The sequence below is a fragment of the Glycine max genome, chromosome 4 (genome assembly GCF_000004515.6).
Source record: "Glycine max cultivar Williams 82 chromosome 4, Glycine_max_v4.0, whole genome shotgun sequence".
NCBI classification, from domain to species: Eukaryota; Viridiplantae; Streptophyta; class Magnoliopsida; order Fabales; family Fabaceae; genus Glycine; species Glycine max.
In genome coordinates, this window is record NC_016091.4 from 34,500,303 (window position 1) to 34,516,729 (window position 16,427).

Sequence of the window (16,427 nt, forward strand, 5' to 3'; positions counted from 1 at the left end):
TGAAATTGTAATGTTAATAAACTCATAATAATTTGGATTCTCACTTGATTTCTAAATGAGGGTTCTTACTTATCTTTTAAGTCTATTAAACTGTTGCCCAATTAAATAGTATTCTGGTGTTCGATGTTGTAGAAAATCTAGTTGCCAAATAAAAGGAAATTTTCCATTATTTTACTGTTGGCCAATCTAACTGAGATATAAAAGCATCATTTTCTACAATAAAATAACAGAAAATTTCTTTTTATATTTGCCAAACATTATTTTTCACCTGATGAATTCAACCTCTTCCTTTTTTTAAATATAATAAGTAGGATGTTTGATTTTTGACAGGATGTCAAGTGTTTCCTTTATATGAACATTTTTTACATTCTAAATAATTGTTTCGTGTGTTGGAATTCTAAACATATAAAAATCGTGCATCACTATGTTTTGTAAATCTATCACATATACACTTGAGTGGGGGATAGTTGTGTCATTACACTATTTTAGACTCAACTTGCATATGAAGATGTGCCAGTTGGAAAAAATTGGAGGCGGGCCCACGAAGCTGAGAGCAGCTGGCTCATTATTACTTAATCACTGGCTTTCTTAATGAAAGCAAAGTGGGTCTGTTTCTTTCCTGTGGAATGCTTGCTCTTGAAGGCCCACACTTAGAAGTTAGAACAGAGGAAAGCTCATCATGGATGAGAAAGATGAAAACTGGAAAATGGGAAATGATTGTAGCTGCACCCACATAAAAATCATACCCTCTTCACCAAAAGTTGCAAGCTTGTGATTTTTAACTATTGAAGAAAAATAATACACTATATAAAAAATCTTGATATCGGTGCTCATTGTAAAATCTATCCAAAGTTCCACATTCTTCCGTATCCAATACTATAATAAAGAATGTTTTGCTGGTTTCAAAGCTATCCCATCTGATTTTAGTGACCACACAATGCTTTTTTCCCAGGCTCCTAGTTCTCTTAAACGGTGATTCTTGTTCTTTTTAAAGAGTTAATGAGATTTCATAAGATGGGTATGCAAAATACTGGGATGTTGAATCAAACTCAATCTGCATCACATTCATCATTTTTTTTAACTATCTTGATTTATGTGCATTGATGTTAAAATTACTCTGAAAGCAAAGTTTTTATTAATGTGCATGTTTTGGTCATTTTAACGACTATTAGTGCCCATAAGAAGCTACTTCTATGACAAACTCTGCAAATTGTTCCTTCTTTTTCGGACTAGGCTAATGTTTAGGTTTCAACAAGTCCATTAGTTAAGTGTCTATTTACAAATCAATTTGTACGTTTTACCCATCTACTTGTTCAAGCTGACCTGGGACAATTAGATAATCAAAAACCAAGATATCTTCTGTATAAGAGAAGATTCTTATGAGCATTGTCTCAGATCACAGAAACTGAAGTTGGTCAATGTGATATTGTGAAATAGCTAAGAAGGGTTGGTTTAGCATGTTTAAGAAGCTTTTTTTATGGGATACACATTCCTCGCAAGAGAAGGTAAATGTTTCTGCCTCTTGGACTAATTCTTTTTAAGAAAATTGAGCTGCTCAAGAGACAAAACTTATTTTTTTCAGGAGAAAAGAAGGGCTTGGATATTTGGGAGAGTTAAGACCAAGAGATTGCCTTCAATTACAGCTCCACCACCACCTTCAAAAGAAACAAGACTAAGTGAAGTTGAGGAAGAACACAGCAAGCATGCTTTAACAGTGGCCATTGCTTCAGCTGCTGCTGCTGAAGCTGCTATTACTGCTGCTCAAGTTGCTGTTGAGGTTGTTAAGCTCCAATCTGCTGCTCATCAACAACTTAAAGAAAAACAAGAACAACTTCAACCTGTTAAAACTAGCCATGATGTTCCTCATTCCACACACCAATGCCAGAGGAAGATTCAAGAATCTTCAGCCATCAAAATTCAAATAGCATTTAGAGGTTACCTAGTGAGTTTGTCCAATCTCTCTCATCATTCAACTTTCATTTTCCACCTTGTTCACTTTTCTTAGCTAGGTGATCACTGATAGGCTCAGTTAAATTTGAGAAACCAAACATAAAAGGATACACAAACTGAAGCACAACCAAATTTCAGAACTATGACTTTGTTATAAAATAAATAAATACTACTTCACTAGAATTCTTCAACCAATTAGTGATTTCCCAAAATCAAGAGTATGGTAACTTCTGAACTGGAACTATATTTTAAGGGAAAAGAAACATAAGTGACGGTAGATGAAAATAAGAAACTGAAGCCACCTTACTGTAGATTCTTGCACACCATTCACTAACTGGTAAGAGTTTACAGGCAAGGAAAGCTTCGAGAGCATTGAAGGGAATAGTTAAGCTTCAAGCTATCATTCGTGGAAGAGCTGTGAGACGCCAAGCTTTGAATACTCTAAAGTGCTTGGAGTCAATAGTAAGTATCCAGTCACAGGTCTTTGCAAGGAAACTCCAAATGGTTGAAGGAAGATGGGATTGTGGTGAACATGAAGAGATGCAAGGTTCAAGAGACAAGATAATAAGGGTAGGGATAAAATGTTACTTTTGATCATTAGTTATGTTCTCACCACATTACAGAAATAAAATTTCACTGCTAATGTCATAATCTACATGTTATAATGGAAGCTTACCTTCTCACTTTTTATCCCTTGCTCGGTTAGAATTTGAAACATGATTTTCATATTTTAATTTTCAGATGGACTCAAACAGTGAGAGAAGGTGGGATGACAGCATTTTGTTGAAGGAAGAGGTAAAAGCCTCTTGCATAAGCAAGAAAGAAGCAGTTCTTAAGAGAGAGAAAGTAAAAGAATACTCATTTAACCACAGAGTAAGCTCTTAAACCAGTTTTTGCTCTTAGTTTGAGAAAACATTTTCTCTTTATATATTATATTTTTATAAGTAATTATAAAAAGGTCACTTTGTTTCATATTTCCCGCAATTTCTTTAAGAAATAGTAAAATTAAGATTGTTATTTTCACTTTTTCTTAAATAAATCCTTCAAATTAGAACTTAAAGAGAAAATGATGTGTTACTTCAATAATTATTTGTGAAAAGAAGAAATGAAAACATAAACATGTCATAAACCAAATAGGCCTGATTGTTCTGATTCTAACTTACAAGATACTTTTCAGAGGTCAGCTGAATCAGAAAGAAATAAAATAAATGGAAGATGGAGATACTGGATGGAGCAGTGGGTAGACACACAACTTTCTAAGGGTAAAGAACTTGAAGATTTAGACTCAGTTTTCAGCTCACATTATTCTAGACCAGGGGAGGAATGTGAAAGGAGTCAACTAAAGCTTAGAAATGTTCATAGACAAAATCAGGTTGAAGCATTCGATTCTCCACCACTTGCTTCAAGGAACTCTTTTCCCCACAGGAGCCAAACTTCAGAGGCAGAAGATCACTCAGTTCCAAGCTCTCCTGCAATTCCTACATACATGGCTGCAACAAAATCAACACAAGCAAAAGCAAGATCAACAAGCTCCCCAAGAGCAAGGATAGGAGGGAGTTTTGACATCAACTCTGATAGCTATTCACTATGCAAGAAAAAGTTGCCTATTGTGACTTCTATTAATGGTGAAGTGTTTAGTAATGGTAGGATGGGCAAACTCAGTAGTAATCAGCAAAGATCTCCTAGCTTAAAGGGCCTTCCAAGTCCTGTAAAATTGAGTCAGACATTGAGGGATCTCAGCATTAATTCAGATTGCTCAGTGCCAATTTGAGATCAACAAAGTTCCTTCAAATGATAGATACTATGCTTCTTGCGTTACTACCATTATTCCTAATCGCCCTTGAAAATTGTTTGTTTGTTGTGTATATGGGAATAAAACTTATATTCTTTTTGGTTGAGAATTGGACTTCAAGGTGACATAAAGTGGTTAATTTCTTCACCAAATAGTTCATGACTTGTGTGTTCTAAACCATATCAGAAGCATCTTATGGTGTTAGTTAAGATTTTAAAAACAGTCCATGACAACAATTTTAGCGGTAACGTCAAGGTTTTTGAGGTCACTCTTAGTGCATCACCTTTGCTTTTGTTCTCAATTTCCCACAATGTCAAGTTATGACTAAAATCGTATTTATGTTTATGATAAGAGAAGACTTAGGATCGTCTTGAAAATAAGTATAAAAAAAAAGGAACTTGATCCTAACCGCAACATGCCAATACAATCAAAGTTATCAAAAGGAGTGTGACCCTAACCGCGACATACTGGTAGAACCAACATTATTAAATTCTTAACCAAGAACAAAAGAAAAATTCTCACAATAGAAAAACTCTTAAATTTCATTAATCTTCAAATTCTGCCTTTAGAGAGTACAAAAGTTTCCTATTTATAGGCTAATCTTGAAATGCTATAATAAATTCCCACAAATATGCATTTACCAAATGCATTGATAATTGCATGTCACTAAGTAAAAATAAATGAAAATAAACATGGAAATAAATTCCCACTAGCTACTAAATGACTTGGAGCATTCTAGAAAACATTGAGTAAAACTAATAGAAAATGAAAAGTCACCAGAAAATTCAGCCAATCAAATAATACAAAAATTACAAATAAAATGAAAAAAATTGGACTTAGTTATTATCTAATCAGCCTAATACGGATAGTCTATCAAAATTGATCAACTCAGCTCATGGGTGCTTCTTGTCTTGTAAATTGGCCTCAAAGCATCTTCATCGATTTGTAGGAAAGTGATCCACTTAGGTGCAAGCCTTAATTCACATTGGTATTCTTTCTCTTTGATCTTTAGAATCAGACCTTGCATTGCTTGCTTCATCCTCTTAGTCTTGGACCTTATCATAGGACCTCCAATCCCATGTAAAAGATCATTAGACGGGTTAATTGCACCTCTATCATTCTCTCCCTCTTGGAAAGAATTCATCCTCAAATCTTATATGTTACCTACATCAAATAAAGATAGATCAACCACATTAAAGGTAACACTTATGTTATCATATTCTCCTGGCAAGTCTCACTTGTAAGCATTATCATTTATCTTTTCTAGAACTTGAAAAGGCCTATCTCCTCTTGAGCAAAAAACCTTTCCTTCCTTATAGTAACCCAGACTCAATCTCCTGGTTCAAAAATAACTTTGACGTGATCCTATTTGCTTACTTTGCATATTGTTCATTCTTCTTCTTAGTGATGGCACAAACTTTTCCATGCAACTCCTTGATAAAATTTGCCTTTTTCTTACCATCAAAATTAGCATACTCATCAGAAGCCAAAGGTAAGGTATCTAAAGGAGTCAAAGGATTAAAACCATACACAACTTTGAAAGGAGAATAAGAAGTAGTAGAATGAACAGACCTATTATAAGCAAACTCAACATGAGGCAAGCATTTCTCCTAGTTTTTCAAATTCTTTTGAATGATAGCACACAACAAGGTGGATAAGTAATTGCAACGCAAATACAAAAGCAACTTTGTAAAGCAAAGAATAGAACTATCAAAGCAAATGATTGTCTAGAGATGAGAGCTTTGAGTATAGTTTTTTTGCACTTCATTTTCACATATAGCAAGTCTTTCCTTCAAAGCTTCAATCTTTCTTTTATAGGTTTCAATGGAAATGACTATTTTAGGGATTAGAGCCTTCTAATTTTCCCATTTATATTCTTGTCTTCTTGCTATGTGTTAGCTCACGATAAAGAGAAAAATACAAAAAGATACATTCATTTTTGCTAAGCAACATTTATCTGGTCTTCACTACTTGTACAAAAATGATTTGCCCAAAGAATATCCTAATTGTGCTTTTGTCCTGTCTTTTATAAATAACACTTGAAATTCTAATGATGAGATATTTTCAAAAAGGCGAGGGAACAAAAAGAACATGAAACTTTTGCATATAATCATCCTCATTCAAAGCACGTGTGTAACCATACTGTTAGACATAAGAAACTTTAGTGTTAGTTTAAATCAGAGTCTAAGTTTCTTATATCTTATTTGTATGAAGAAAAGATTTAGCATGTTGAATGCTAGTAAACATTTGGGTACTGATTCATTAGTAGTGCTTTGGACCCTAAGTTTAGCTTTAGAAAACTTTGGATTGAGTTCAATTTTAACTAATAGGACACATGTATAGTTAAGTTGTTTTTACGTCTAAGTTATAAAATTCAATACCTTATACTTGTAATCTTGTAATACTCAATAAACTTTATTAGTCCATCAAATTTTAATATCTTTGTTATCATTAAAACTATGAGATATTGAGGGATTAAACATCATCTATGACTTTGGTTCTAACATTGTACATATAGAAACAACTAAACCATATCAGAAAAACAATTATGGGGTGAAGATGTATAATTAAGGTTTAGTAGTTTATCTTCATAAACCCTAGGTGTTTCAATGGTCATGGTGCCTGGTACCACATACATTCCCTGGATTTTCCTTGGCAAGACTCCCTCGCAACCCCAACCTATGAAACCAACAAACAAGATGTAGAAATTGTTTGCTCGGATTTTGAACAAAGCTTGTGATATCCCACTGAGTCAACTCCCAGTGCCTTGCATCAACGAAGATGCTATTGCTGTTACTATACTTAAGGAGGAGTACAAGGAAGGTTTGGAGGAGTGCAAGAATAACTTGAATGGGAGAATTATTCTTTCAATGGGTGATCAACCATCTAGGTTTCAAAACTTGGGGCCAAGCTATCAACTTTATAGAAATTGCTAGGGCAATCGAAGATGATTCTAATTGGAAGGGATTTTTTTTGAATTTTTGTTTTCTTCCGTTGAAGATTGACGTAGGGTGCTTGCAGTTGGGGCTTGGGATATAAAGCCAGGAATTTTGTGGCTCTTCACTTTGTCGTTGGATTTTAATCCTAGCACAGTACGTCAAACTAACGTGTAATGCTGGATTAGAATTTTTGGACTCCCCCAAGAATATTGGAGACCTACTATCGTTTTTTACATAGCCAGAGGTGTGGATATTCCTTTGGTTACAAACATTATGACTTCAAATCGTTCTTTTGGACACTTCGCTAGGGTTCTGGTGGATGTTGATCTTGCTGAAACTTTGAGGGATCAAGTCTTGGTGGAAAGGACATGCAATGCTTCTTTTGTTGATAATATTTAAGAGTGTTTGCATATATTCTATCATGGATGCAAAGCCATAGGGCATTTAGATGATAATATCAAAAACACAAAGGTGTTTTTCCTCTAGAGTCTAACATGAGTAAAGGAGATAATAAAGAAAAAATTGGTAATACATACCAAAGAATAAGCCAATGGATATTTAGAGTGATGGCGTCATACCACCTTGTCCTAGTTTTATAAACAAAGAAGTTCAATCCGAGATGGAAGGAGCATAGCCTATTGTGGAGGATACGTCTTCTGGACAAAATGGAGAAAACCAATAATAAAGTACTATGGATTGTCTTGAACCGGAGAATCATGTTGATGGTAGTTAACATGTTGATGGAGATCTTAGCAATTATTGTTACGAACCCCTACACACTGAGTCTCCTTAGGGTGAAAAGGATAATGTTGAAGAATATGTTTGTTGTTCCCTGTATAATAACGAGAACGAAGAGGTTGGGTTTGATAGTAACAGGATCCCCCTATTGATGTTGTAATAGATAATAATTTGGGAACTATCTCACTTGAAAAGGATGGGGCAGTCAACAACAATGAGTTTGTTTCTCCTATTGTTCAACAAGACTTGAGAATTGTGTCTCGACTTTGGGTTAATGAGGTTGAAGAGGAGGATATAGGCACTTCTTAGGCGGATGCTGCTGGAGTAGGGGATGATAACAATGATGGGTTTACTTTGGTGACCTCAAAAATCATAAAGAAAAAAGAAAAAGAAGCAAAAACAATAACAAATATTAACATAAGCTCGCTTTTTGGTTAATCCTTCAAATCTTACTTGATGAAAACATTCTTTTGGAATGCGAGAGGCATGGAAAATCAAGACACATAGTTATTTCTAAAACAAGTCTATAGAGATCACAACCTGATTTGATCATTTTGGCAGAGCCATGAAAGTCTTTTGACAATCTCTTAGTGTTTTGGACAAGGTTGCATTACAAGCTCTTTGCTACGGATGATAGAAATCATCTTCTTCCTAATCTTTGGGTGATTTGTGCTAATCATTTTTCTCTTTTTCTACAATCATTAGATCAGTTTATTGCTTTTTCTTTGATGCAAGGTAATATAGAGTTTTATCTTGCTGCTATCAATGCTAGTACTAATTATGTGAAGCATAGACAACTTTGTCTTGATCTTGCCTCGTTGTAGCAAAGTAAGGATGGGCCGTCGTGTTATCCTGACAATTTTTATGTTGTGTTGGGTTCATGTGAAAAACGAGAAGGGCTTCTTCCATCTCAAATTTCCTATGAAGAATTTCGCACACGGAGTGAAAGTTGTACGTTGGAGAATGTTCAAATTTTGGGTGCTGAATATACGTGATCAAATGGTATAAATGGAAACAAGCATATTGAGAAGCGATTAGATAGACTTCTCTGAAATCAAGCTTGCTTTTATCTCTAGAACAACATTTCCTATTTCTCTTTAATTAATGTTAGTCGTTGTTTACGACTAACTTTTGCATAGAAAAGTTTTTCAAAATGTATATAAATCTCCCAATTTATGGTTCTTTTTGGTAGGATTGTAAATAAAATTGCTTTGTTTTGATCTCTACTCAGTAGAAACCTCTTTACATGGAATTAATGTTAAATTTTCTTTAATTTCAGGCAAAAAGAAGCTATTTTGAAGATGTGCCAAAGGAGTCATCGCGCTAAGCGAGCTCAATGCGCTTAACGCACATCAAAGGCTAAGCCTAGCACCAGCGCGCTTAGCGAGTAAAGGGGAATTTGGAAAGGCATCTGCTCTGCAAGCACGTGCTTAGCGTGTTATTAGCTCGCTAAGCGAGCTGTTTGTTGCTTTCCAGGCTTAGCGCAAGATTGGTGCTAAGCTCAAATTCACTTACTCGCACTAAGCGCGACGTCGAGATCAGGAAGCCCTTTTTAAGCCTGATTTGCACAGAATTAAGGGAGAGCTGAAAAGCCCTCAGAGGCCTGAAGAGTGTGAATATCAGAGAGCACAGAGCAGAGCAAGGGGCCTAGTTTTCATCTTTTAGGGAGATTAGTGAGTTTTTGAGATATTGTGAGATTCTAAGAGGTGGAGGAGACATCCCCAAACCTTTGTAAGCAAGCAATTTCTCTTGATTCCTCTTCTTCAATGTAAAAGGAGCTTCCTTTCCATGAAAGGCTAAAACCCTTAGTTGGGGATTCTTACTGAGTAGTTGATGTAAACTCTTTTTCATATCTAATTAAGGTTTTTTTATGTGTTCACTGCTTCTATCTATGCTTATTATATGCATGCTTGTGGCTTGATCACCCATTTGTGTGTGCTGTTAGGCACTTTAGCATTGGGAAATGTACTGTTTCCTTAGAACTTGATAGAGCAGGGACTGAATAACTGCATTGCTAGGGATAGTGTGTAGGGTTTTAGTTTTCTTTATTATGTTGTGAGTATAATGCAATTTAAATTAGGCTAAGTTCAACAAGAAGGATCTGCGAACGAAGTTTGATTTAAATTAATCCAAATGCTGGAGGAATCGGTGTTTGGTATTTTTGTCCTCAGCATAGAACACATGAACATCTCTAATTAGAAAAGCATCTTTAATTGCATCAACTTACTTAGTAGGAGGACCCAACGCCTTTAGATATCTGTTCCCACACTTGTTCTCGTTTATTGCTTTTACTTAGGATAGAACATACTTTTGCTTTAATTCACAATCATTAATTTCTGTTTGCAAATGTCTTCTTACTTAACAAAACTTTGCTAAATGAACAAGTTCCTTGTGTTCGATATTCGGCTTATTTCGTTTTAATTATTTACTTGACGATCCGATGCACTTGCCGGTAGATTTTGCGCCCACACAAATAAGTAGTATTCTTAGGGGCGAACATCAAGTATTTTGGCACCGTTGCCGGGGAACTTTTTCCATTTGGAAAGTTGAGTTCAGTTTGAAGGCATTAATTCATTATTCTTTGATTTATTAATTTTTTTTTGTTAATATTTGTTTAGTTCAGAATTTATTTTCTTCTTGAATTGGTTAACTGCTGTTCCTGTTAGTGTTTGTATGCGTAGATCTTCTGCAGGTGAATTGGTTCCATTGGATTTAGAAATTGAAGCCACCTTTAGAAGAAACAACGCAAAGAGAAAAAGAAAGCTTTTGCACGACAGGACAGTAGCATCAATCCTTGAAGAGGCTCACTTTTCTGAGTCATCATCTTCTAGTTCACCTACATCCAAGGAATCTCAAACAGCAGAACTTGAAGCCGAAGTCATGGCTGAAGAGCAACCTCGACGAGTGACCTTGGAAGATTACTCAAGTACTATGGTGCCACAATATTTCTCAAGTGTTGCGCGGCCAGAGGTTCAAGCACAAAACTTAACTTACCCACCTTCATTGATACAGCTAATACAAAGCAATTTGTTTCATGGGTTACCAAATGAAGATCCATACTCACACTTGGCAACATATATTCAGATTTGTAATACTGTCAAGCTTGCCGGTGTACCTGTAGATGCTATTAGGCTCAGCCTGTTTTCATTTTCTTTATCTGGGGAGGCCAAGAGATGGTTGCATTCATTCAAGGGCGACAATTTAAAGACCTGGGATGAAGTTGTTGAGAAGTTTCTAAAAAAATATTTCCCAAAGTCTAAAACTGCAGAGGGAAAAGCTGTAATTTCTTCATTCCACCAATTTCCCGATGAATCTTTGAGTGAGGTATTAGAAAGATTCCATAGCTTGCTGAGAAAAACTCCCACTCATAGTTTTTCAGAGCCTATACAACTGAACATCTTCATTGATGGGTTATGGCCGCAGTCAAAGCAGTTACTCGACACTTCTGTAGGAGGAAAAATTAAGTTGAAGACACCTGAAGAAGCCATGAACTTAATTGAAAATATGACTGCTAGTGACCACACAATTTTGCATGATAGAGTTCACATTCCTAATAAGAAGAGTTTATTGGAGCTTTCATCACAAGATTCCTTGTTGGCCCAAAATAAGTTGTTGTCCAAGCAACTTGAAGCTTTAACTGAAACACTAAGTAAGTTGCTAACTCAATTGCATGCTAGTCAATCTTTACCCTCATCTGTTTTGCAGGTTACAGGTTGTACACTTTATGGTGGAGCTCATGGGTCAAGCTTGTGTATTCCCACTGAAGAAACATCTCATGAAGTAAATTACATGGGAAACCAGCCTAGACAAAATTTTAATGTAGGTGGCTTTTCTGGATTTCAACATGGCCAACCTTACCAGCAGCAGAATCAATGGAGAACTCACCCTGGTAATCAGTTCAATAAAGACCAGGGTGGGCCACCTAACAGGCCACAACAACAAAGGTCTGGCTTATATGAGAGAACAACAAAGTTGGAAGAAACTCTTGCTCAGTTTATGCAGGTGTCATTGACTAATCATAAGAGCACAGAGTTAGCCATCAAAAATCTAGAGGTCCAGGTAGGGCAACTAGCTAAACAGCTTGCAAAAAAATCTTCTAGTACTTTTGGAGCTAACATTGAGCATAATCCAAAAGAAGAATGCAAGGCTGTGATGACCTAAGGAAGGAAGGTAACCATGGAGGAGGAGAAGAAGAAGGAGAAAATGGTGGAGGATAACAAACAATAGCTAGTAATTAAACCAACACTTGAACCAGTGCCACCCTTTTGTGAACTTATAGAGGAAGAAGAAGAGGAGGAGGAGGATGAACAGATGAGAGAGACACCAATAATTTTGAGTGAAAAAGAAATAAATGAAAAAGAAAAGAAGGAAAAAGAAAAAGAAGAAGAAAATGAAAAAAATGAGAAAAATGAAAAAGAAAAAGAGAGAAAAAAAAAAAGAGAAGAGAAAAAGCAAGAGTGAGTGTGCTAGAGAGAAAAAGAATTTTAAGACAGTTTTTCCAAAAACTATCTTAGAATGTCTACAATCTAAGAGGGTTTTCCAAAAACAGTTCTTGTTTTTCCTCAATGTAAAGACCAAAAGACAATAACAACTAACAAATAAAATTCAGACATAAATACATAGTGAACCAAGTATATACCCTTCTCCCCCCTTACTAAAAATAACCAACAATACTTTATAATATTCATAACTAAGGAAATGAACCCAACGCCCAACAAACACGATGGAACACTAGCAAATTTTCTAAACCCATATTACCTTTTTTTTAGAGAACAAAACTTAACTCGTATCATTAATAAGAATTTAGTCAATACATTAGGGAATGGTATGATAATAAAAAAAGACTAGCGTGAGATGCAGCGACCCTTGCAAGGGAATAAGTTACTGCATTAATTTGCCTTGGAACAAACTTAATTAATAGAAAATTTTGGTAAATAAGAGAGGAGGGATCGATGTAGAGCATTAAAGCTTGGTACTTAACTCCTCAACATGGCAGAAAGTGAAATGAAATAAAACAATGAACAAACCTTTTAATGTGGCTCCATGTAGAGCTTGTAGGCCTTGGACCTTCTTCATTAATGGTGTCCTTTGCTTCATGAAGATCAATGGTCACGGAATGGAGAAAAAGGAAAGGTGATTGGAGATGCAACTTCAAGGAGAATATAAGTCAAGAACAAGCTCACCACCATAAGAAGCCATGAATAAGAGCTTGAAGGTAGGAGAAGATGAGTGGAAGGAGAGGGAGAGAAAGGAATGAAATTTTGGGAGATAAGAGGGAGAAATATAACCACTAGGGTCATTGCCTGCAACATGGTTTTCTACAACAAAACCAAGTTCAATCTCAAGTACTGTAAAATTTTGAGGAGACTTGCTTATCTGTATAAAAAAATATAAAATTGAAATAAGAAAAGAAAATTAAATATAAGTAAAATTAGTAATCCCACACTAACAGACAAAAGAAATATCAGAAGGTTGCCAAAATAAAATTGAAGAATATAACATACGGCGTGCCTTCTCCATACACATTGCCACAAGTTTCTTAGCTCATTCTTGTGACACTACTATAATAATAATATTTTATGACATCAAATTAAAGTTGGTTTTCGAAAACTGTCTTAAAATAACATATGGTGGCAAAGTTGTAATTAAAAGGAGATGAATGACAACAGTTTTTACCAAGACCATCATTGTCTAAAGGTTAATTTTCTTGCTCCCTTCTAACTTTTCACACTTCCTCCAAACCTTCTCTCTCTCTCACTCTCACTTCCTCCAAACCCTCGCCTCCCTCTTATGCTTCATTGTCACCACCAAAGTCCTCTCCTTCAAGTTCCCCAGCTTTGACTTCTCCCTACTCTGCATCCTCCGCTTCATATCTCAGCTTCCAAGGCTTCGTTGATTCCAACAGTCATTACCTCTTCACCTCCTTGGGTGGGATCTAGTGGGAGAAGCAAGCCCGCACCTCTGCCAAGATCCATCGTCAAGCCAGCTTCCAAAGCTTTGACACACATGATGCACCTCGCAGCGCAGGCCGTGTTGATGATGCAAGAAGGAAGGAGTTTATGATGTTGTCATAATCATCTATCTAGGTTTTATGGAGGACATGAGGGTCAGAATGTCAATAAAGGTGATGCAATCTTACCCCCTATGGACATTGGATAGAAGACTCTAAGAAGATTGGGCCAAAGATGTAGGATAAGGCCTTAGGTTTCTCATGAGCCTTAGGGTAGATTTTTCGACCATGGGCTAAGTATGAACCCACTTATCTTTGTATATATTAGATTAGGGTTTCATTATTTTTGAGCCTTATATTTAGGGCTCATAGTGTAGGGAGGGTACCCCAGTAATGTAGGATTTTTTAGCCCTTGTATTTTAGAACACCTAGACTAGTTTTTGTATTTGGGGTAGTTTTATAATTTCACATGGATTAAGCCCAATCCAATTAAATTTTGGATCAGCCTAAGGGGGAGGTGAGCATTTGCTTGCTACACCCCATTGTCACATCATACAGTCGCACTTTGTGCATGTCCTTCATGTTTTACATGCCTCATGACATGAACTACATATGTGTGTATATGCGAAATGTGATTTACTGATGATATTGTTATTGATGATATTAATTGATATAAGGTGACATTGATGCTTATGATAATGTTGATAGAAAATGATGTTGTAATTGAAGATGATATTGATAATAATTGATATGAGACGATGTTGGTGTTTATGATAATGTTGATATGAGATGATGTTGTTATTGATGATTATGTTGATATGAGATGATGTTGTTGTTGATAATGTCATGAGATGAGATGATGTTGATGTTGATGTTGTGAATGACATTGAGATGAGATGATATTGATTTTTGAGAATGACATTGAGATGATGATGTTGATGTTTATAATGACATTGAGATGAGATGTTGTTGATGTTGAAAATGTCATTGTGATAATGTGTGATGTGTATGTACATGGGGGGTGCAGTGACCATGTTGGATATCCCTGGTGGGGGAAATATAGTGGTTAAAGAGTTTTAAACATCTCTGAAGGGGGATGGCTTAGAATCTTTAATTATCTACGGTCAGTGCATTAATGGTGCCCATGTTTCGTACTTCATATTGCATGGAAATAGTATAAACTTTGTCAGTAAGTACTTGTAGTTTCTCATGAGGGGGAATACTTGTACTTGGGGGTGTGTCACTCGATTTGGAACTCCCTTGAGACTCAGGCTAATCACTATGGGGGGGGGGGGGGGGAGTTTCCTGTGCACGACAGGGTGACCTCGACACTTACTGCCTAGTTTTCCAAAGTAAGAGTGTCGTGTGGACACGCTTAAGATATTTCCTTGATGAATGGTACCACATTGCATTTAAGAGTTGAGGTTAGGTGCATGCATCATATTGAGCATGATTGATTGGAATTATGGATGGATGATGACTACTTGTTGAGTGTATGTTAGACTAATGGATGTTTGTGTATGCTTATGGTATTTGTTAATGTTTCTCGCTAATTATGCTTATTTGATTTTTGTGTTAATTTCTTTTATAATAAACTCACCTTTGCAATTTTTGTACTGTGTGGTTGGTACCTGTGATGATCATGAACCTTTGTTCGTGGGAGCAGAATGAGAGAGTAGAGTACATGAAGTGAGATTTTTTTGTGGAGCCGCCAAGCCGACGTGATGACGTTGAGATTATTTTGCGATGAGGCGAGTCGTTACATTTAGAGAGAATAACAAAGGAAAAATAATGGGAGAAGGAAATATCAGGAATCAACACAAAACTCAAATAAAAAATGTTATATATGGATGGATTAAAGCATAACATTTTTAGCATTAGTCAACTTTGTGATAAAGGCTTCAAGATTGAATTCAACAAAAATTGTTGTCTTATAAGTGAAGCCATATTCCGTAAAGTTGTCCACATTGGTAAGAGAATAGGTAATATTTTTATGTTGAATGTTGAGCATGCATCTTTTCATGAGCTAAGTTGCTTGGTGAGAAAATAGATGATTCTTGGTTGTGGCATCGTAGGGCTGCACACATTAACATGCATCATTTAAATCATCTAGTTAGGAAAGACTTGGTAATTGGTCTTCCGAAACTCAAATTTGGAAAAAATAAACTAGTCTATAAGTTTTGTAACTAGTCTATAAGGGTTGCTTCCCTTTTTGACCAGCAGAACCTACACCACAACAACTAGCAGCCCATTGTGGGGCATATATTTTAGGAATGATTGATGGGGTGTTGATGCTGGAAAAGTCAAGGAACAAAGTTCACCTAATGTATCTATCCTTGTTAATAGATCTTGATCGGGCTGGCCTGTACAACTAGGGTTTGACATGTTTAACACATTTGTGTAGAGAAATGTGTGGAGCTATTTATCCCACATCCAAAGAAATGGGAGGATGTACAATGTTGTTATAGTCTTGGGCATGGTATCGCGTATCGTTCACTCAACCAAGGGTCGAGTGCCTGTCGTCATATCTGAAAAAGATGATGGAACTCAATAAACCAAGAAGGGAGGTGAATTAGTTTTCAAAACAAAATATACCTTTTAAAAAAAACATAGTAAACAAATACTTTTTACTTGGATCGTATCACAAAACAAATATGAATCGAACGTAATCAATACTTAATCAATCCTTTCTTAAACATCATCCTTTGTTAACATCCTTTCTTTCACAATTATAAAACTTGAATCTTTGTGAAAAACTTGTTTAATACATGAATGAGTTGATTAAACCTTGAATGAGAGAAAAAGATTAGAGCAAGAGAAGAAAGACATAATCTTTTATATTGGTTCACTCTCTATTTCTAAAGAAGCTAATCCAGTTATCTAATCCACAACCCGAGTTAGATTTCCACTATGCATCAAGAATCCTTACAAGAAATCACAACCAATCTACAATTCCCACCCCAAAAAAAGAGACTAAGGCACCCAACACTAGGATCCTTTGTGAATATAAGCCTAAGAGAACCCTACCATTTAGCCCAAACTAGAAAACCATATTCTA

The 16,427-nt window shown here is 35.9% G+C and overlaps 2 protein-coding genes across 2 annotated transcripts; both read left to right on the forward strand.

Moving 5' to 3' along the window:
* The first annotated feature begins 599 nt into the window (after nt 1-599).
* IQD11 (protein IQ-DOMAIN 11) lies at nt 600-3,851 on the forward strand. The gene is made up of 5 exons (XM_014774691.2): nt 600-1,505; nt 1,583-1,942; nt 2,302-2,520; nt 2,692-2,823; nt 3,128-3,851. Exons 1-5 carry the CDS (start codon nt 1,458-1,460, stop codon nt 3,719-3,721), a joined length of 1,353 nt encoding a protein of 450 aa, XP_014630177.1. The 5' UTR covers nt 600-1,457; the 3' UTR covers nt 3,722-3,851.
* Nucleotides 3,852-10,299: 6,448 nt separating this feature from the next.
* LOC102659704 (uncharacterized) lies at nt 10,300-11,580 on the forward strand. Its single transcript, XM_006579152.1, has one exon. It carries the CDS (start codon nt 10,300-10,302, stop codon nt 11,578-11,580), a length of 1,281 nt encoding a protein of 426 aa, XP_006579215.1.
* Nucleotides 11,581-16,427: the final 4,847 nt, after the last annotated feature.